This window comes from Neovison vison, chromosome 1 (assembly GCF_020171115.1).
Source record: "Neovison vison isolate M4711 chromosome 1, ASM_NN_V1, whole genome shotgun sequence".
In the NCBI taxonomy this organism is placed as follows: Eukaryota; Metazoa; Chordata; class Mammalia; order Carnivora; family Mustelidae; genus Neogale; species Neogale vison.
The window spans coordinates 303,910,741-303,933,612 of NC_058091.1; the positions used below are offsets into that span (position 1 = coordinate 303,910,741).

The window sequence follows — 22,872 nt, forward strand, 5'->3', positions numbered from 1 at the left end:
TTTGAGGTGCAGATTTCGTTATACAAGGAACATACATGTAGATAGAGGATCATCCTAGGATGAGTCTCTTGCTGAAACAAGAAGAGATCTGCTCAGTAAACTAAGACACAACAAACATTGGCACCGACAATACGAGAAGGAGCTGGTAATTCCATTTTGGTCACAGCAGAGGGAAAAATGCACCGCTGTTGTGTTCCAGGAGGCTAGTGTTGAGAGTTTGATGGCAAAGGGCTTTATTCTCTTGGGCCAGCCCCAATAAACCAGAAACGGCGCCTGGAGCTCTGAGAAGGATTGTGAGTCCTTGTTGAGAAGGTTCTGGAAAGAGCGTTACAACACATCATTGCGGTCTGCCGTGCTCGGGAAGGGCAGAGCGGTTGTGTGAGTGATGCGGAGGGCGTCAGGGCAGGATTGGAGTAGGAAGGCAGCAGTAATCTGTATGAACTTAGATAAACTTGGAAAGACTCAGACAGCCTCAAGGCTAATGATGGCACCTTGACTTTTTCCTTTCTGTTAGTTATTGGTGCTCTAAAGCTTGAGACCTTAGCAACTTTCCTTGGGAAAAATCTGAGGGGGAGATGCCTGTTGGCTGAAACCTGGATAAATTTCTAGAGCAAGGTGTATTTTGAGATCAGAAGGAAAACTTTCTTACTGTAATACTTTCAGTCAAGTATGAAACAGCTTCACCGGTCATACGATAAGGAGTCGTGTGCTTGGATGTCCTGTTTTATTAGCAGTAAGGCTGTCTTTCATCTGACCACTGTCCAGTCGATTGGAGCCAGCGAGACCTGGGTTTTGATCCTGGTGCTGCCAGCTCTTGGCTGAGTCGACTTTCTAATCTGGAAAATGGGAGCAGTTTACCTGCTTTGTCAGATTGAAGTGAGGATTAGTGATAATGTAGTAAAACTCCTAATGCATTTCCTAGCATTCGGCACATGCACAATACACGGGGATGGGGGGGGGCAGCAGTGCAGGTGTTCGTATAGCAGAAGTTCTTGGGCTGTTCCCACTGAGCTGGCCGAGTTAGTAAGCAGCTCCCATCACTGCCGCGTAGCCACATGGCTCTGGCCCGGGACGCCCAGAACCCCGCAGCCCAGTGCAGCTAAGACGCCACATCGCCTCTGCAGCCTGTTTGTGTAGGTCAGCCGTTTTCAGAGCACAGCCACGCTCTTGCATTTGCATATTGCTTCTGGCTGTGCCCCCGCTGTAATGACGAGTTGCTACTGGCCCTTTACAGAAGATGTCTCCTCTGGTCTGTATCTGTGGTCCCGCCAAGTCAGCGTGCGTGTCCTCTGGTCTCTCCAGGCGCGTTGTGGTTGCTATGGTAATGGCACCGTTCTAATGACAAATTATGTAAACGGATGAAATAAGAGGTCAAAGGGGTGTCTTTGTGGGAGATTCTGCTGGTGGTTCGAAGACACTCAGTTTCTTTTCCTCTGGGAGCAGCGTCCCCGTTGGCGGATGATGACCGCCAGTCACTGAAGTTCATTTCCTGGGCTCTCTTGCAGCTCTGCATGGCCCGAGTCTGTTCCAGCTGGCAGGAGGTGGATGGAAGCTTCCATGCCTCTCATGGGCATGACCTTCGGGAAAGCAGTGCTCTCTGCTTCCCTTTCCCCTTCCTGCTGCCTGCCACGTGGATGGTCACATGGATGGCGCGGTAGGAGCAGCGGTAACTGTCTTGGCCCATGCAGGGAAATGTGATGTGGAGACTATCTGAGCCAAAAAATACAAAGAACTTAGTTCTACTACGTTATGGAGATCCCGTGTCAGCCCTGGGCTGTGCTGTGCGTGAGGGAGAAATGAACTGCTCGTTTAAACCACTGTCACTTTGACATTCGGTAGACTAGGTGAACTTATATCCTGAGACAGCTGTTTACCTCTGTGAAAACTAAGTTCAATGCATTGGAGAGAGCAAGGGAAGTCGCTCATAGTGCTTTAGAAAAAAAGTGGACAAACAACTTGAGATTAGGTTGGCGAGGGATGAACATAAAAATTGAGAACGGTCCTCTATGTGAGATGTTTGATTTGTCATTAATTTCTTGCTCCTCTTTCAAGAAGTGTAACTAGAAATCATGGCTAGTAATTAGGGGTGTGTTTTATGCCAGAACACCAGTCTTGGTTCCAAGCCTGAAGTTATTTGGCAATGCTGTAGCCTGCCCAGCACATATAGGTAAGCTCATATTTACGGGATTGTGTGGAATGCCCCCAAGAGTGTCCCCAGCCAACATTCGGGTTGTACCCGGAGTCTAAGAACAGTCATACCAACTTCTCATTAATATGGTTTAGAATTAACAGATAATTTATGCCATCCTAGAGAAGGGGAGGAAGATGTTACCTAATCCTTAAAGAGCAGTTAGAAGTGACCACTGTTATTGCGATAAATAAGGATGGGATAAGATAGCCCTTTTATTTATTTTTTTTTAAAGATTTTATTGATTTATCTGACAGATAGAGCATAAGTAGGCAGAGCATCAGGCGGAAGGAGAGGGAGAAGCAGGCCTTCTGCAGGGAGCCCGATGCCGGGACTCAATCCCAGGACCCCGAGATTGTGACCTGAGCCAAAGGCAGATGCTTAACGGACTGAGCCACCCAGGTGCCCCAAGATAGCCCTTTTAAAGCCCATAATGCAAATCTGAGAAAGGAAGATTGAGGCCTGTTTGCTGGGAATGCCTTCTGGCCTGAGATCTGGCACGTGGACTTGATAGCCACTGTCTGTCAAAGATTCTCTTTCCCATCAATATCCCCAGGGGTGCTTTAAGGGATATCGCCAGCTTTAAAGAGCCCTCTCTCAAGTTAGTACAAATTTCTAGGCATGTTCTTGATGGGAGAACATGGATAGTATTTATTTAACAGCAGTAGAGGACTTACTCAGGGTTTCTGTAGAGTCAGCTTTGCGCGTAACCTGGGAATGGACAGACCCCTTGCGGGGTTTAAAATCCTTGAGCGGAAGGTGTTGACTATCCGTCCCATCCAGGAGCACTCCACTTTGTGTTCACGGACCCTCTGATTTCCTGAGGTATTCCAAAGCTGGGCATGTTCCCACTGGGATTCCTGGAAACCCAACCTCCTTCTGTGAAGGAGTCAGGCCTCCGAGTAGCCTCCCCGGGACTTCTGTGTCCACCATGCCATTGGTCTGTGTGTCGTTATAACCCCTCCACTCTTTTGCCATAATTTGTTAAAAAAAAAAATGTTAATTTCATTTGCTCTTGTGATTCTGAACAGTTGATTCTCAGCTGAATTCACAGAGTCGATTCATTCCTGGCCTTGCTAGCTGTATATTCAAAGTAAACTTAATTTTTAGGTGAACTGAATCATACACTTAGCATCTGAGGTGTGTGCTGGCTACGCTGTGTAGACAGGTTACCCAGACCGTGCTGGACCTGGATAATTTTGTTAAAGATGACATAGTTTCAAAAGCACAAGGCCTTTTTTGTATATAACACAAGTGATAATGGCATGTATCTTTCTTTAAAAACAACTCGTTTTGGGGTCGCCTGGGTGGCCAAGTGTGTTAAAGCCTCTGCCTTCAGCTCGGGTCACGATCCTGGGGTCCTGGGATCGAGCCCCGCATCGGGCTGTCTGCTTAGCTCTGCCTGCTTCCTTCTCTCTCTCTGCTTACTTGTGATATCTCTCTGTGTGTCAAATAAAAAATCTTAAAAAAAAAAAAAACTCGTTTTTATAGAAGCCAACGTTTTGATGAGCCATTTTTTCCATTTTTTGAAAATGCATCATGGTAACACAAGCTAGAAACGTGTGTGATAGGTTCGATTCTGATGAAAATATAGGAAGCATTGATTATCTTTTAAGGCAATGGTTAAAGGTTATATGTCCGTCTGTGTCTTCCAATGTGTGTTTATTTAAAATAGTGTTTGTGTAGTTCATAGTAACCGGTGATTTTCTTGGGCCATCTGGCTCTGTTGGCTCTATTTGGGCTGCTGTGGCCAGTTCCCTGAGGACTCATTACGTCTATGGCTCTCACGTAAGGTTGTGAGCTCCCAAGCAGGTCAGGATGAAATGTTTAGCCACCACTTAATTGATCCACTTTGCTGGGTGAAGACAACCTGTGGAATGTCCAGGCCCAGTTTCATGCGATTTCCTGATAGTTTGGTCCTTGTGGTCTGGATAGTTCTCCAGTAGGAGCGGCAAATGCCTGAGCTTGACCAAAGAGCTATTCATCTTGCTAAAGGATCTCACCAAGTCTGCTTCACAAACCTAACGTGGGAAGTACAAGCAGAAAATGGACGATGACTAAAAAAGAACACGGAATCATAATAAACTACGCAACACACTTTGCTGACCAGCACATCCGGTGAACAAGGACCCGGAGTGAGTAAGGGGCACGGATAGAACGTCCTGCCAGAGGGACGTGCGCTAGGTGTGAACAATGCGTCACTTTGCCGTGACAACTGTCAGAGTGAAGATGACGTCCTAGAAATGGTGAGAATATCAGGCAAGCCGCTGATCTCCATGCCAGCTTGGCTGCCACCCCACGCAGGAAGCGCAGTGGCAGCCGTCGGTTCTCCGGCACACCCCTGCCGGCGGCGTGGACTGGGGAGGCAGAGGGGAATGTCTGCACCAGGTAAAACTGGAGGAGGACAGAGAAGATGGGTGTGCCGCCAGGCTCAGCCCAGATCACTCACATCGCGTTTATTTGCACCGAGTTACATTTCATGGGAGAACGCTAATTTTTATTTTTATTTTTTTTTAAAGATTTTTTTTTTTAATTTATTTATTTGAGAGAGAGAGACAGTGAGAGAGAATGAGCGAGGAGAAGGTCAGAGAGTGAAGCAGACTCCCCATGGAGCTGGGAGCCCGATGTGGGACTCGATCCCGGGACTCCAGGATCACGCCCTGAGCCGAAGGCAGTCGTCCAACCAACTGCGCCACCCAGGCGTCCCAGAACGCTAATTTTTAAAAAAATAAAGTTTCCTGGGGCGCTGGGTGGCTCAGTGGGTTAAGCCTCTGCCTACGGCTCCGGTCACGATCCCAGGGTCCTGGGATCGAGCCCCGCATCCGGCTCTCTGCTCAGCGGGGAGCCTGCTTCCCTCTCTCTCTCTGCCTGCCTCTCTGCCTACTTGTGATCTCTGTCAAATAAATAAATAAGATCTTAAAAAAATAAAAAAATTTAAAAGAATAGTTTCCTGAGGAAATTAGTAATGTGCACAAAAACAAAGTGTTGGAGGAACTCCTTAAATTTTTCTACATAAAATACACGAAGATGATTATCTAACGACTGTTCATGAGGAAGTCTTCATGGGGCACCTCCTTTTCGGCCTGTTATTTGCCAAATTCCTCTTGCTGTGACACGCATGTGAAGAAGTGGCGGGCAATGCCTTCCTGTGGAAAACTCTCTCTTAACCCAGACAGGCTGGATTAATTCATTTTTATAATTCTGTTTCCCTAGAGCACCTCTCAGCAGGAGATCCGACCTGTTGGCATTTGTCCTCACTCCGTACTGTCGGCCACTGCCCGCCCCCCGAGGCAGACACCTCGGGAGAAGCACAGTTCAGGCACCGTATCCACTTCTGGCTTCTCTCTCACACACCCTTCTGCCTCACTGACAGTCTTTCCAGATCCCACAGCACGTCAGGAAGGTCACGCACATCATTCTCTTCCTTTCTTTCTTTCTTTCAAGACTTATTTATTTTAGAGAGAGTGCGGTTGGGGGAAGGGGCAGAGGGAGAGAGAGAGAGAGCAAAGCAGACCTCCCTGCCCCCGCTGAACACAGAGCGTAACGTGGGGCTCGATCTCAGGACCCTGAAATCATGACCTGAGCTGAAATCAAGAGTCAGATGCTTAACTGACTGAGCCACCCAGGCCCCTCCGTCCTCCTAGCTCGTGCCCTCCACACCCCCAGATACATGCCTGTCTTCCTTGCGCGCTGTTGTGGAGGACTGAGTCATACTCATTTACTGTGAGTGGTAGTCCTACAAAAACTGGGTCTCAAAATCTGCCTTTTTTTTTTTTTTTAAACAAGCATTAAGACATCATAATGAGGGGCGTCTGGGTGCCTCAGTCATTAAGCCTCTGCCTCTGGCTCAGGTCATGATCCCAGGGTCCTAGGATCGAGCCCCACATCCGGCTCCCTGCTCAGCGGGGAGCCTGCTTCTCCCTCTCCCACTCCCCCTGCCTGTGTTCCCTCTGTCACTGTGTCTCTCTCTGTCAAATAAATAAATAAATCTTGGGGGAAAAAAAAAGGACATCATAATGAGATTCTTGTATTTTCTATGACTGATAAGAAAGATCCCCCTGGTAAGGGGATGTTCCTTTAAAAGCTACTGATGTCCTTCAGTGACCGGCTTATATGTGTGCAGGAGAGAAGTATTCTTTAAAAGGACTGAGGTGGGGACGTGGCCTGTGATTTAACAGTCCAGCACCTTGAATGAGTATCTCAGTGACAGATAGACACTCCAGCTTCCCACTCCAGGGTATGCCTGTTATCCAAACAAATTCCCCAAGCAAAATTCAGATTAACTGGCCTTCATAATAAGAGCACTTGGGAGAAACTCGGTTATTCAGCGTGTCTGGCTTGTGTCTGTGTATCCAGGCCCAGTGCAATGGGTAGGTGTCTAGAAAGTTAAATTAGGAACTGTATTGTCAATAACGATGTTTGCACGGTAAGCAATATGTTCTTTAGGATTGTCCCAGAGATTTTGGTTTCCTATAACTAGGCCACAGGCAAAAGGAACAGGGAAGGGACATTTGCTTTTGACTCCAACTAGAGTGAATCCTGGATTGTATTTCGTTGGAAATGGTGAGTCCCGAGTACAATGCACAGGAAGGCTTAGATCCGAATTAGCAAACTTGCCTCTCGGTCACCATCTGTTTCCCTTGTGAAATGTTTCTTGACTCTCAGATGTGATTCGTCCTTTAGGGATAAAGTAGAAACCTTTTCTGCCCTCAAGGATCACGACAGAAGCCCATCTTGGCATTTCCAAAGAAAGGGCATTTAATCTCCTGCCTGTCTCAAGTGGGTGCTCGTTCCCAGCTAGTAGCAGAATTTAAATTGTTCACCTCTGAGCTGCTGAAAGTCTGCTTGTTGAGAAGCTAACAAAATTGAAGATGCTGAAAACTAACGTGTAACTGGCATGTGTTCATGGAAATCCGACTAACGCAAGAAGTGGCGTGATGGCAGTTGAGGGCCAACCTTCTGGATGTTCTCGGTGGACCGGACGCACTGATGGTCTCCACCCCGGGGAAGAGAGAGGGGAAGAGAAAGCGCTCAGATTGAGCTGGAAGGGGAAAGGAATAGTTTCATGCAACAACAGATCCCTGATGCCTTTGAAACTTGGTATAAAAAGAGAGCCCCAAAGAGAACACCAAGTTGTCCCTGGGAAGGCGAGGCTCCGCTTCTCAGGCCAGCGGGACCTGAGCTCAGGGGGCGCCTCCTGGTCTCGGGCCGTAGGAGGACGTGCTCACGTGGCTCATCGGCCCGTGGAAGGGAAGGTTTCAAGTTGAGTGCTATGTAATTTCTTAATCTCGTGTTTGCTTATTTAATCCCCCGGCTGACACATCTTATTTGCTTTGTCATGGTTCTAATTCTGTGAGTGTTGGTGCAGAGAAACAGATCTCTGTTTTTATTTTGTTTCTCTGCCGACACACCCTCCCGCAAACACGCGTGCCCTCGGAGCCGCGCCTTATGGATCCGCAGGATTAAGAAAAATTCTAACACATGGCACTAAGAAATGTTAAAATCTGTAACTGGATATTGACTGACCTTTCTAAGAAAAATTCGACAGGAATGAACATCAACAGATGTTCTCTCCCGGCAGAGAGCATGAGACCGTTAGTCACTCGCTGAGAATGAAAAGCTGCAGAGGGCTCCAAGCCCAGGCGTATTTATAGGGGTGATGTTTGAAGGAGCGGTGTGTCACAGTTGCTAGGGGACAGCTTAGGTTATAACCGATCCCTTTTTTAAAAGTATGGGATGTGGACATAGTTAACTTTCTGAAAACCATTGTTTCGTTTCTATTTCCAACTCCTAAAAATAAAAATGAAAACCAATAGTGTGACCTAAGTTATATTTTCTGGGGGTAGGGGTAGTGTGACGGACTCCTAAACATCTTTGGAAATGAGTATTGTAAGATGGGCTCCTGGAGATACAGAAAATCTGAAAAGTGATTAGAAGTGTGAGTGCACGTGTGTGTCTGGGTACTTCAGAGGAAACAATATCTGATAATGTTTTCCAGTGAATTGTGGTTGCCCGACATAGACAAAAAGGGACTCCTTTTTCTCTATCCCAGGCGAAGGTGGGATGTTCGTTCATATTTACATTCTGGCCCATTCAACTAGATGGGGCCCCAGTCCTGTTCTCTGTGGGTGTCACAAATGCTCATGTCTGCAGAAGGTGCTCGCAGGTTCGGGGATACCCAGGGGGAAGTCAAACACTGGGACCCCAGTTTTGCCAGAAGGAATTCCGCACAAAATACAATTTCCAGTTCAGAATGCTTCTTGGAATGAATGAGACATATTTACCCTACTTACCCAATTTTGAAGGCTGTTTAACTCTCTATTTGCAAGGGGAAAAAAAAGTAGAAACTATTCCATATTAATAAAAATAGGTCTCCAAATTATCAGGGCCCTTTGTCTGTTATATTGTATGTGTTTACATGTCTAAAGGGATCCATGCTGATTATTGCTGATCTATAATGTTCAGAAACATTCAGATAAGTCGACAAAAATGCACAGTCACTGAATACCCACAGCTAATTCCTTCTGATATTTTCTTCCTTTAATATTCTTTATTGCTCATGCTTATTCAGTGTTTTATCGCCTCATAGATGTCAGGCTCTGTCAGCTGCTGGAGACAAAGCCGTGCCCTTGAATTCCTTTACGGAATTTAAAGTCTAATGGGGAAGTCATACGGCAGACATAAATTAACCACAACTGATCATTGCTACAAAAGAAAACGAGGAGATGCCCTGGCTGGCAGCAACAGCTCCTCCTCACCCTGCTTTCTCTTGGGCAAACTGGAGGGACTCCAGCCCCTGCCTTGCAGGTGTGGTGCTGATGGGGGGCGGGGCGGGCCGGGGGTGCCCGGGGAGGGCTCAGTGAGAAAACGCCCCGAGTGTCGGGCGCCGGAAGGCTCAGCCCGCAGGACCCACGGTCATGACTGTCACTGCCACACGCTGTGGATCCCTTGGTGGAGCCTTAGAAACGGCTGAGGTCGCGGAGACGGAGGACAGGCTCCTGAGCTCCCCGGTCCTCCGTGTCACCCCGGGAACCAGAGCTGCTTTTTGGAACTTCTGTGTCTGTAGCTTGGCTGTAGGGATCCCTAATCCTTCCCTTGTTACGGCTCGGCTCTGCTTCCCTGCTCGGCTCGGACATGACCCCACGTTCCAGTCCAGTCTTCGTCCCGATCTCACCGCACGTCCCGCGTTCTCGGTCCCGTGGGGCATAGCCTGCTCCATCGGGGATGAGCTCTGTGACCTTGAGTCGGGTAGTTCGTGTGCGCAGGCCTCGATTTCCTCTCCTGGAAGACAGCCCGAGAAATAGCGCCTCGCACAAGGTGGGCGGTAGGGACTGGACAGAACCGCAGGTTTACAGCAAGCGGAGCAGCGCCTCGCCCCTGCTGAGTGTTAGCGGTGACTCGTACTTCACATTCCTGTTACCCCCTTGACATGAATTATTAACCAACTGCCTTGACGGGAATTATTCATTCTTTCCATTTTAGTAAACATTGTCTCCTGAATAAAACTATCATACTTGGATGCCTGCGTGGCTCAGTCGGTAGAGTGTCTACCTTCAGCTTGGGTGGTGATCCCGGGGTTCTGGGCTCGAGTCCTGCATCAGGCTCTCTGCTCAGTGGGGAGTCTGCATCTCCCTCTGCTCCCCCCCGCTCCCCCTTGTGTCACTCACTCGCTCTCTCTTTCCCTCTTGCAAAAATAAAACAAAAATCTCTAATAAACTGTCATACTGAGCTCAATAATCTTATTCCATAGCTCTTTTGAAATAGTTGTTTCTGACTTGTAATTTAAAACATATTCATTCTACTTCTCCACTGCCCCCTACTGAAAAATAGAGCACTTTAGGTTGGGTTGGAAATGCCTGAAGCCAAACTGAAACCAGCTTAAGCACAAGGGAGTGGGTTTCCATGAAGGGGTGTCCATGGATGGCATCGAAAGCTCCAGAAGTAGGCAAAAGGATTGGATATTGGATATATTTTTTAAAAATCTATCTATCAATCTATCTATCTATCTATTTTGTTTGTTTAGAAAAATTAATTTGTTATTAAAAATACCTTTTGACTTCAGTTCCCAAGCATATGCTAAAAAGATCCATTGTCCTGTAAAGTGTAGGATAATGTCAAGGAAGTCTTGGGTTCTCCTTCCACATCCAATCCCCAGCTTTTAGTTCTCTTTTTTCCCCAATAGCCATTGACACAAGTACATGTCATTTTATAAAGGTGAGTTTCACGTATCACGAGTGTGTGTGACTGCAATTATTTGGGGTCACATGTAAACTTTCACAGACTGTTGGAATCACCGTGGGAAGCCCGGAGCCAGGAAGGGAGCCTGATGCCAGGTTCTCTGTCCTCAGCACGGGTTTGTTGAGACGAGCGGAAGGGAAATGGTACAGAGAGAGGTGATCTGTGCTCTGCCGAGATGCTTTTGTGCAGCCCGATATTTTCTGGTGCTCAAAGACTTTGGGCAAGAGAGATGAAGCAGGCTGTGACACAGGCTCTTACTGAATTACAGTCTATTTTTAAAGAGCACGGGAGTGTCCCCATTTCTCAGTCTTACAGAACCCCCTAATGGAGGAGACTGTGTGCTGCTTTCAGAAACTAAAGTGCCTCAGATTAAGTCTCTGGCCGCTAAACTGCACAGAGACAAATTTGACTTTAAATATAAAATGGAGACATGATTTATGAATATGTTTTTTTTTTAAATAAAAAGTACACAATCATTTAAAAGCCAGATGCAAAGTAACATAAAATCACTCAGACCCCAGTTTGAACATGTGCATTACTTGGTTCTTAACAGAACTCCCCACTCTGTGTTCCCACAATAACGCAGTGAGATTGCTTTCAATTGGTTTAATCCTTTCGAAGCTTGCTTATAAGGCTTTTATGATCAGAGCAGCATTTAGTTGAGGACTAATTATTCTGCTACCGAGGCAAAACCCTTCTGAGAATTCTATCCAATGTCTGTGAATCCTGAGGTTTTCCATTCTGGTCGGTGAGACTGGACATCATTCCCAGCCCTGTGTGAGCGCAGGACTCCGCTCCCCATCACCCCTTCTGCTGGCTTGTTCTTGGCCTCCAGGTCCCTCATGCACCTTGACCGTGGCCCTCAGCTGAAGACCCAGATCCCAGCACGTGGCAGGGGGTCTCTCTGCAAGCCTGACTGCCCCACACTCTGTCCTGATATCTCCAACCTCTTTGGTCTTCAGTTTGGACCCCGAGTTCTGTCTCCTCAGCTCCGGCCATCCCTGGGATACACCGAGTTGCCCTTCCCTACTCTGTGGCCTGGAAACTCAAGGACAATCACAGGACTCACCACCTTGCAGAGATCGACATCCTTTCTTTGGATCCAGGATCCTGAAAATTGTTGTTTCCTATATCTTGTCTTCCTTCCTTCCTCTGTTGTTTCAGATGGGAGGGCAACTTGGATCCCCCATATATCATCTTGCCTAAAGCCAAGTCTCCTCTCGTCTCTGTTTTTGAACCAGGAATTCTGTGTAACTTCCTCATGGGGTATTTCTTGCTGTGGCTTTTTGGGTAAGAAATACTTGCCTCAGAAGCACTTGGGATGGTCATTAAAGATGCAGGTTTCTGAGCTTTCCCCAAGGCCTGCTCCATCAAAATCTCTGGATTGAGGTCCAGGAGGCCACTGTTTAAATAGTGCCCTGGGGGTTCACACACTCAATTTGGGAAGTGTCTAAAGGGATTCATTTGGCCAGACCCCCTAATGTATAGGCTTGAATGTATTTTACTAGGGACATGGAGGCAGAAAGAAGGGATGTTGGTTTCCTGTTCCACTAGGAAGTGGCAGCTCCTTCTTTGATGAAGTGGGGATGCTTGTCTAAGGAGCCATCCTCCGTGTTTTTACTCTCCTTGGACTGTCACAGGCAGGTAACAGCATAAATCCCACAGCTGCTGAAAAAGCACCTCATCGGGCTCAAGGTTCTTTGGTAAATAATTGCTTACCTTGACCATAAATAGTGTCCTTTGCTGAAAATCTGTCCCTTAGTTTTTGTTCAGAAGAAGATGGTGACAAAATGAAATCTGCCAAGGCCTTAGTTTCAGGAGCTTTTTTGGAAAGCACTGTGTGTCTGCAGATCCTTGGGCAAAAGCCTGTTTGAAAGCCCCGAGGGGGCAGGGAGTTGTGAACTTGAACTGGATTCACCGAGAATGTGGGAAGCTGGGGATAACCGAAATGAGGGAGGGACTCTTAACTGGTCCTTACCTTGTGGCTGGAGCGTGCGGAGTTTCATTCCTTAACGAGGGCAGGAGTGACAGAGAAAGCTGGAACCAGAGAGGGGGTGAGGGGCAGCGAACAAAGACCATTACTGGGAAATTCATGTTCTCTCTGAAACTAAAGAGAAAAGAGATGAACCCTGGAGTATTATACTGAAGCCATTGGTAATTTTCTCCCTCAGATGAGCCTCAATCACAGAAGACTCAGACTCTGGTTAAGAACTCAGTAAAGTGGGGCTCCTGGGTGGCTCAGTCATTAAGTGTCTGCCTTTGGCTCAGGTCATGATCCCGGGTCCTGGGATCGAGCCCCACATCGGGCTCCCTGCTCAGCGGGAAGCCTGCTTCTCCCTCTCCCACCCCCCCTGCTTGTGTTCCCTCTCTTGCTGTGTCTCTCTGTCAAATGAATAAGTAAAATCTTAAAAAAAAAAGGTTAAAAAAAAAAAAAGAACTCAGTAAAGCTTCAAACTGTTTTTAAGCCTCCTTTTCTCGTTACATTGCATGCTGATCAGCACCAAGGATGGTGGGAAGACCGCCACACGCACTGCGTAAAAGATCTGTCTCCCCAGCATCATCTGATACTCACAGGAGATCCTTTCTCTGGTTATGTGTTCCCCAGACGAGGCTCTCCAGGAAAACCTAGAGTTTCATGATGGAGCAACTGTGTGTGTGTGTGTGTGTGTGTGTGTGTGTGCGTGCGCGTCACCTGTATTAAAACATCTCCCCGCCACCAAGCAAGAATCTTAGTTTCCACTGAGTGTTTGGATTCTGCCCGCCAAGCTCTTCCGTTCCTGGAAAGGATGGGTCCTCACTGATGCCATGTTGGTATTGGTCAGCTGCAGCTCAACCCTCCGGACTCTGGAAAGCAGTGAGAAGGAACATGGAGTGTTCTTCCTTGTCCTAAATTATATGTAGACTTTCAAAAGGAGGCCATCGAATTTATCCATTCTTTGAAGAATCCGTTCTTTGTCTTAACACAAAGAGAGCGACTGGAAACCAGGAGTCTTGGCCTCGGGTCTTGGCTCTGCCCTGAACTAGTTCAGAAAACTTGGGTTTCACTTTCCTCATCCACAAAATAAGCCTTAAAAGTTCACTTCAAATGCCCTATTTCATTCTGAATTATTCAACTATATTAGATATTATTCAATGATATGTTATGTACCCTTTTTCCCTGAATAGAAATGTGGTGACATGATATACATTAATGGCAGACGGTATACAATGGAAGACTGTAGAAATGTATATTCCAGTGGGGCTCAGAATTATTTGCTCAACAGTTTAAAACTATTATGAAACTCCCGGAGAGTGACTTTTCTAGATCCATGTTTCATGTATTTTTTTAAGATGTATTTACTTCTTTGAGAGAGAGCATGCGTGCACACACATGTGACAGATGATGGGGTGGGGCAGAAAGAGAGAGAGAGAGAGCCTCAAGCTGACTCATGCTGAGCACAGGGTTTGTCGCGGGGCTTGAACTCATGACCCTGAGATCATGACCTAAGCTGAAACCCAAGAGTCCGATGCTTAACTGACTTTTTCACCCAGGGCCCCAGATCCGTGTTTCATTTAAAGTTAGAGCGGGATCTCTTGTTTTGAATTTTGATTTTTTTTTAGCTGTATATAGTTCCTTTAAATTTTATTCAGCACAATCTAAACATTTTTTCTCAAATATTTACTATGTTTTTAAACATTTACTATTCTTTCCAAAACCCCCATCTGGTTAGATAGTATTTTCACGTTTTATATGGTAGAGTCCTCATTTCTGTTTGTGATTGTAACAATAATTCATATATCAGTTAGACTTACTTAGGGTTATTGTGTTAATATAAGTAACCACGGAATTTTTTGCCCTAAGGTACTATCATATGACAGCCTTTTCCAAAGGGAAGGAATTTAATATAAATAAGAGTGTCCTTGTAGGCTATGGAAATATTTCCTGTTGAATGTTCTTTTGTTTCTTCTTCCCAGCAAGAGGTGGGTATCTGTAGGCAGGAGAGGGACAATGCTACAGGTTTTCAGTTTGTGTTGGTTGGAAATAACAACAGGAAACACTGAGTATAATGTGAGACACAAAGCGGGAGCTGGATAAATTTTTATTGAATAAACGAATAAGGATGGATGGCTGCTGAGGCTTCTTCTTATCCACTTTGAATCCCACTAGGAAATAGGTAAGATCCTTACATGTGAAACAAAATTTTTAGTTAATTCATTTTGATATGTATTAAGCCCCTTAAATCATGAAGATTTCACCATGACATTATCTCTATAGAGCTATCTTAGGTAATTTTAGATAATTTAGTATTAGACTAGGCTCCTTTCTGATTTTAGGGTCTTTACTCACTAGAATAGTAAATATGTATACAAATGTGTCACATCTGAGATTTAGGGATCCTAAAGGTGGTATTAGAACAAGGTTTCAGCATCTATAAAGTACGTCTTACTCAGAAACTATGTTTCATAGCTTTCGCTAGCAGAAATATTGTTTGCTTCACAAGTAAACTGAGGCAAAAACTTAAGTCACGTGTGTATAGAATGTGAACTGCGATATACTCGTGTGAGAATGTTATTAAATTAAAAACATGATTATACATTTAAGTATCGATAAATTTTTATTTTTTAATTTTTAAAAAAGATCTTATTTATTCGAGAGACAGCAAGAGAGAGAATGAGCAGGGGGAGGGGCCGACAAAGAGGGAGAAGCAGGCTCACCGCTGAGCAGGGAGCCTCACGCGGGTCTCAATCCCGGGGCCCCAGGATCATGTCCTGGGCCAAAGGCAGATGCTGAGCCACTCCGGTGCCCCTCAGCAAATTTTTAAATAAAGGCCGTGTGTGTGTGTGTGTGTGTGTGTATCTTTTAGAACAGTAATAAGTCAATTTGCATGAATCCATCATCTAAGTTAGGAACTATAACATGACCAATACTCAAGAAGCCTCACTGTGACATACCTCATTCCCTACATACCCCCACACCGTCCCTGCCTTAGGGTGACCCTTTCCCTGAATCTTGGGTTGTTATTGTTGTTGTTTTAAATCATTTCCTTGCTTAAATAATCTGTTGGCTTAGCATGACGCTAAGCGTTATAAAAAGGAAATCATAGTATATGTATTCTGTGACTTTTTTTCTCTCTCAATATTATCATTCTGAGATTCACATACAAACACAGAGTTCATTCATTTCCACCGTTATTTCATCCTTCATTGCCTGAACACAACTCACTTTATCTGTTCGGTATCCTGATGAAAATTTTCTTAAGTTTGTTTCAAAATATGAAACGTTCATTTATTCCACTTGAATCCTGAAAAGAATGATCGACAACTTCATAATAAGTTTTTCATTGACTTTTGCCAGAACTGTGTTTGCCAGACCGTTCAATCAAATCTTAAATACTACTCAATATGCACAGAAAGCAGAAATTAAAATATGTATTACTGTCAACTGTGTGGTCCCCGTAAATGGAACAGTGGCCTGTCCTGTCCTAGCCGGTTTGCAACAAATGGTCCTCAGTAAGGAGGCCACAGGGCACCTGGTTGGCTCAGTCGGTTAAGTGTCTGCCTTTGGCTCAGGCCATGGTCCTGGGGTCCTGGGATCGAGCCCCATGTGGGGCTCCCTGCTCAGTGGCGAGCCTGCTTATCCCTCTCCCTCTGCCCCCCCCACTTGAGTTCTCTCTCCCTCTCTCTCTCAAATAAATCTTTAAAAAGGAGGCCACAGTTTAATAATGTTATTATTTCCTTTGTCACTTGCAGTTTTTGCCCTCCTCTACAAAATCTTTTCCCATTAAGCAGACCTATTGGCAAGATTTTGTTACAGAGAGTGGCTTCCTATCCATGAGCTTAGTGTTTCCTTTAATAGGTCTGGAATCGTTCATAAGGTATGCAAAGCTAATGCTAAATTTGGTCACCAATGAAAACAGGCTGGCTCAGTGACTCAAGAGAGGGGTAGAGTTAATGGATACATAAACCACTCCCTGACAGCTAAACAACCCCAAAGTTCATTTCTTAAGGATGGGAGATCTTTCGGCAAGTGTCTACCTCACGGAACTGGATCAGCTGGAGAAACGGTAGCTCAGAGACGCTCTGGTAGAGCCTTACTTGACTCTGACAGAATAAAGACCAAGGAAAATGAAATTCTCTTTCTTTTTTTAATGCTATTGCATTCGTTTAAATACAACTTAAAATTATATTTTAAAAAAGGAAATTGAATGATCTAATCTACAAATTATCTTAGTGTTCAAGGTATATTAAAAAGAAATAGCGGCACCTGGGCGGCGGAGTTGGTTAAACATCCGACTTGGTTTCGGCTCAGGTTGTGATCTCAGGGTCATGGGATCAAGCCCCATGTCAAGTCCCATGATGGGCTCCATGCTCAGTGTGGACTCTGCTCCGGATTCTCTCTCTCTCCCTTTCCCTTTGCCCTTCACCACCATCCCCCACACGGTCTCTCAGATCAATGAAAATTTGTAGATTAGTGGGCACCTGGGTGGCTCAGTGGGTTAGAGCCTCTGCTTTCGGCTCGGGTCATGGTCCCAGGGTCCTGGGATCAAGCCCCGCATCGGGTTCTCTGCTCAGCGGGGAGCCGGCTTCCCTTCCTCTCTCTGCCTGCCTCTCTGCCTACTTGTGATCTATCTGTCAAATAAAAAAAAAATTGTAGATTAGATAATTAAATTTCCTTTTTTGATATAATTTTAAGTTATATTTAAATCCTTAAAAAAAATAGAATCCACATACACACCATCTCTGGGGAGTTGAGCATCTAAGGGCCAAAGAAGCTTTGATTTGTCTTAGGACGACTGGATTTGAATCCAGAGATCATCTTACTCTGATTCCCTTGCAACTGTAGCTTGGATGATAGTTCACTAATGATCTTTGTCTTCTACCGGAAACATTCATTTATTGCCGCGTCCTTGGTTCTATGGCAGTGCCTTCCACATGGTAGGTACTAACAATTATCTATTAAATGAATGGATTTAAGGGCCCTTGGCAGATCTTGTTTGAACTGGTACATTTTTGTGATGAATTGGTATTGCAAGAGTGGGATTTGAATTCAGGATCACTGTGATTTTAGGGGAATGCCCTGTGTTTGCATGTCTTCTTCCGGGAGAGAGGCTTCCTGGTTTTAGCTTATGGAGGTTCCTGTGGGAAAACGAGGGCAGGGACACAGCGCACACGCGTGACGCACACAGCGCACACGCATGACGCAGGCATCGCACTCAATATGTTCTATGACGATGGTTAGGAGAAGGTACAGTAGAAAAATACAAGGTATTTTGAGACCCCATTGAATTTAACAGTTTCCTATTGAGTTGACGGACTATAAAATATATTGAGAAGGCGTTGTCGTTGATGATGAGGAGGAGGATTAGAAGGTCAGTGCCAAGGTTTCTCAAAAAGCACTGTGGTCTCTCTATCCTTAAGGTTTCAAACATATCTAACAAGTCCCTCCTGGCCCGCTGTGATTAGGTCCTGTCCCACCTTCTGATGTAGCATCGCTCATCTGCCTAACATGATCTCTGCGGGAGCCACGTGGGGGGCTCTGGAGAGTAGCGCTGGCAGCTCCTCCGGCTCCAGGCCCTCTGCATATGCTGTACACTGCTCTACTTGGGACTCTTCCCACCCCTTGGGATAGACTCTGCTCATCCAGATTTTGGCATAAAAGTAACTTCTTCAGAGATGTCTCAAAACCCCCTCCCTATACCTCATGCTCAACTCTTCCTTCGTTGTAATTTGCGGCGAGCTGTTTAGCTTGTTTCTCTTCTCTTGGCATGTGAACTTCATTAGGAAATTGTCTGGCTTATTCACCTCTGAATTCTCCCTCCCCCCTTTTTTTCTCTTTTTATTAACATATAATGTATTATTTGCTTCAGGGGTACAGGTCCGTGACTCATCGGGCTTACACACTTCACAGCACTCACCATAGCACATACCGTCCCCAGTGTCCCTCACCCAGTCACCCCATCCCTCCCCTCCCACTCCCCAGCAACGCTCAGTTTGTTTCCTGGGTCACCTCTGAATCCACAGGGCTTTTCCAGAGAGTGTGGCCAAGAGCAGGTGCTCAGTAAACACTTGCTGTAGAAATGAACGTTGAATGAATCATCAAAAGTATAGCTAAAATTTTTTGTTTTCTTTTTCTCTCTTTAGCTGGGAAGTTATCAATTCCAAACCAGATGAAAGACCCAGGTTCAGCCACTGTATTGCAGAATCATGGATGAATTTCAGCATATTTCTTCAAGAAATGTCTCTTTTTAAGCAGCAGAGCCCTGGCAAGGCAAGTTTTCCAGCATGGGAGGATTACTGTATGTGTTTTATAATGTGCAGCAAATTGGAAATGGATGAATTAAAATCTGTTTTATCAGCCTCTAAGGGTTCTCCAACCCTGGATATAACATACAAGGAGCACATGCCATAAAAGCTGATATTAGCGAGGTTCAGAAATGTGAGTGTTGGGGCGCCTGGGTGGCTCAGTGAGTTAAGCCTCTACCTCCGGCTTAGATCATGATCTCAGGGTCCTGGTATTGAGCCCCACATCAGGCTGTCTGCTCAGCAGGGAGCCTGCTTCCCCCACACTGCCTCTCTGCCTGCTTGTGATCTCTGCCTAGGAAATAAATAAATAAATAAAAACTTTTAAAAAAAAGAAAGAAAGAAATGTGAGTGTCTGGTCAGCACCAGAAAATCCTCAAACTTGCATTTCAAGATCAGATTGGTTTTCTATTTGATACATACTTATCTAACTCATTAACAAAAATGGTGACTGGTCTTGATATCAGCCAGAACAAGGAGAAAAAAATACCTTATGAAGAATCTCAGTTTAAAAACAGGCACATAAATGCAGAGAACAAAGTGGTGGTGGCCAGAGAGAAGAGGGGCAGGGCAATGGCCGAACAGGTGAAAGGTATTCAGAGGGACAAACTTCCAGTTATGAAAGTCACCACCAGGTTGTGCACCAGAAATTAATACTGTGTTACACGTCAACTCTACTTCAGTTTAAACAAATAAGTCCTAGGGATATAAAGTGCAGCGTAGGGAATATGGTCCGTAATGCCATGTTAAATATGTAGGTGACAGATAGTACTAGACTTGTCATTATCCATGATGTATGGAAGTGTTGAATCACTGTGTTGGACACTGAAAACTCAGAACATTGTATGTCAATTACAACTCAATAAAAAAAAAAAAAAGAATTTCAGTTTCTATTATTTAGGCTGGTTCTGAAGTCAGAGGGAGATGAACATCCAGCCCTTCGAGGGTGTTTTCAGAGATAAGAGAGTCAGTCTAAAAGGTAGAGATTCTTACATGATCTATCTAGTAAAGAAAACCTTTGGCAAAGACACTCATTGTCTTTATAAAAATGGAATGAGCATTTTTCCAGTTAAGATGAAAGCCCCTGAGGAGAAGGGTCGCAAGTGGTTTGGAAGGGATTGCACGGTGCACCCTGTGGAGTACTTGGATGGGTAGAGGCGGCCTCGGCTGTGATTGCGAGAACATGGGGGTAAAGGCAGAGCCGCCACCAGACCCTTCCCCTTCCAGTGTTGCGCTCAAGTTCCTTGAACCTCCACCTGTACTTGGAAGAGCCTAGGAATGGCGACACTGACAACCGTTCTGGTTGTACCACGTACAGGCGATCTCTTACCTCCTGTAGCACTGAATAACAGAACTGTGCTCGGACACATTTTGAGCATATTAAAGTGGCGACCTTTTATATATGTGGATTTTTTTTAATCCCCAAAGGGTAGTTCTTAGCATGGCTATCCATATGGTGGGGAAGGAGAGTTGCGTTTTGGATGCCTATTTTAGTGAAATGATTAAGTACATTTTTAGAAGATTCTGAACTTGGAACTTCTTTGTTTAGTGTTAGTTTGTTTAGTGGATAAACGAAAGCTTTGTGAAACTGAGTTCTGGACATGGTAATGCTTTCCTGCACTTAATCTTTCCTCTTCCATTTTGCTGTTCAAACTGCATATTCTTCAAGAGCCTCTGCTGTTTCAGAAACAGCTCTTAATTTTGTTCTGTAAGTTCCTCTGTTTTCCTTTCGACTAGTTAACTTATTAACCCTGTGCCAAAGAATGGAAAATCAAGGTTAACCTGACAGTGTTAATCAGTTACTGATCAGAGTTATGGGTTCTTATCCTCATATGTCTTTTTGAAATCCCCTTAATGAATTTTCTTTGCTTGCCAATACCATAATTTAAAGATAAATCCAAAGAAGAAAGATAGTTTATCTTAAAGGCTAGGGTGTGGAAAACAAGTGAAGGTTTTATGGGAGTTTTTTGTCATGATGTTTAAACTTCTTAAAACAAACAAGATTTTGGGGGGCATAACTGACAGAAGGAAAATAAACACATTTCACTGTAGAAATTTCATTTCATTCCCAATTGGTTCCTAAGTGACCTAGAAGTGGGGTCAATTTGAGGGGTCGCTGTGGTTCGAAAGGAGGATGATAATGGCCAATGGATTCATCCTAGGAGCTTATCAGCTGTGCAAATTGCCGTTCTGTTTATATAAATGCCTCTAATTTCTGCTTTGCTGTGTTTATGAATTTTGATGGGTTTATAGAAGTAGTTTGAACTTGCAGGTTTATGAACCAGGCTACATTCTTTTCAGTGACTGATCCTGAGTAAAAGAAGTTTCTGGGGCCATACTAGTCTACAGTTCTCTTGCATCTGGCAGGAATATAGCCACAGGCATGATTTATGGGCGATGTTCTCTGTGCTAGAAATTAGCTTCTGGAAACTCAAAATGATTATTATTAACTGTTAGAGTGGACTAAGGCTGTCTGAACATAGCAGTCATTAGGCAAACCCAAGTACAAAAGAACAGTGTTTGAAAAACATTTGCCATAACGTGATAGACCACATACAGACAGATAATTGTCTCTGTATCCCGTGCCCGAAAATGTCTTGGAGTTATGTATAACTGTCACATGTTGTTTCTATTATTTCTAGTTTTGCCTCCTGGTCTGCAGTGTGTGCACATTTTTTACAATCTTGGGAAGTTATATTCCTGGAGTTATACTCAGCTATCTACTGCGTGAGTACGGTAGAACATTTGGCGAATTTATGTGATGCATATGGTATCATTTAATGATCAACAAGCCCTCCCATAGTTTGGAAGAGGAGAGATGAGTCCTTAACTATAAAGCACACTGATTATCCTTTAATTTCCTGCTGTACAAAGTTTCTTCTTTTCCTAGAGACATGTTCATATTTTGAAGCTGGAGGAATGGCTGCCAAAAGGCAGGGTTGGTTAGAAGTGATACGATTTGATCTTAAATTATGTCATTAAAACTATAAGTAAGCTATATTTCCTGCCCCCCACAAACACACTAATCCTTTTGCCCTTGTCGATGTTCTGTGGCTCAAAAAATAATTAAAACCACAATGTGATATCATTACATCCCCACCAGAATGGCTAAAATTAAAAATGCCCTAGCAAGTATTAGCAAGGATACAGAGCAACTGGAAATTCTCACATACTGTTGGTGGGTAGGTAGAATGGTAAAAACACTTTGGATAACTGTTTGGCAGTTTCTTAAAAACTATATATGACCCAGCTATTTCACAGCTAGATATTTACCCAAGGGAAATGAAAGTATATATCTACACAAAGACTTGTATACAAATCTTCACAGCAATTTATTTATAGCAGCCAAAAACAGAACCCAGTCCATCTGTCCATCCATAGACGTACCGGTCAACAAACTGTGGTATATCCATGCAGTGACTACTCAGCACGAAAAAATTGATGTATGCAACAGTCTGGATAAAACTCCAAATAAGTAGATTGAGTAGGAAAAGCCAGGTTAAAAAAAAAGAACATATACTGTATGATTCCATATATACATCATTCAAATTCATCTTTAGCTAATAGCAAAGCACACAAATGGTTGCCTAGGGATGAGGTGGGTGGGGCAGGGAAAGACAAGAGAGAATAGGATTAATAGGAAGATGGGGAAGATCTAGGGGTTGATGGATATATGTTCACTGTCTTCATCGTGGTAATAGTCTCTTAGTTGTATGCGTATGTCAGAACTTAAATTGTATACTTTAAATATGTGCAATTTATTGTATGTTAACTATCACCCCAAAATCTGTGTTTAAAAAAAAAAGTATACATTGCCAGCTTCTCCTGAAAAATATGGTCTGGTGCTGCCACCTTGAGATGGGACGGGCACTCTCCACTGAACTGACCCTTGCTTGTATTTCCCCATTTCTCTTAGACCAGCCTTTTACAATGTACATATACTTCCTTGGCTTCTAGCCGTATTTGAGCTTGCAACTCCTATTTAAAAGGTAAATGGGCATGGTGCAAAAATAATGAATACTGTTATGATGAAAATAAATAAAAAATAAATTAAGGGAAAAAAAAGGTAAATGGGCACATCTAACCACATCAAAGAAGTAAATACTAGGGAATACAATATACTCACGAGGTCAGTCTTCGCTTCTTTTCTGTATTCCAAATGCGTA

At 44.4% G+C, this 22,872-nt stretch overlaps 1 protein-coding gene across 2 annotated transcripts in view; it reads left to right on the forward strand.

Moving 5' to 3' along the window:
* Positions 1-22,872, forward strand: part of RETREG1 (reticulophagy regulator 1) — a 126,908-nt gene that overhangs the window by 96,405 nt on the left and 7,631 nt on the right. For both annotated transcript variants that reach the window (XM_044233646.1, XM_044233654.1), the window contains 2 exons: positions 18,548-18,674; positions 21,349-21,433. In XM_044233646.1, the coding sequence (XP_044089581.1) occupies positions 18,548-18,674; positions 21,349-21,433 (212 nt within the window). The remainder of the gene's footprint in view (positions 1-18,547; positions 18,675-21,348; positions 21,434-22,872) is intronic.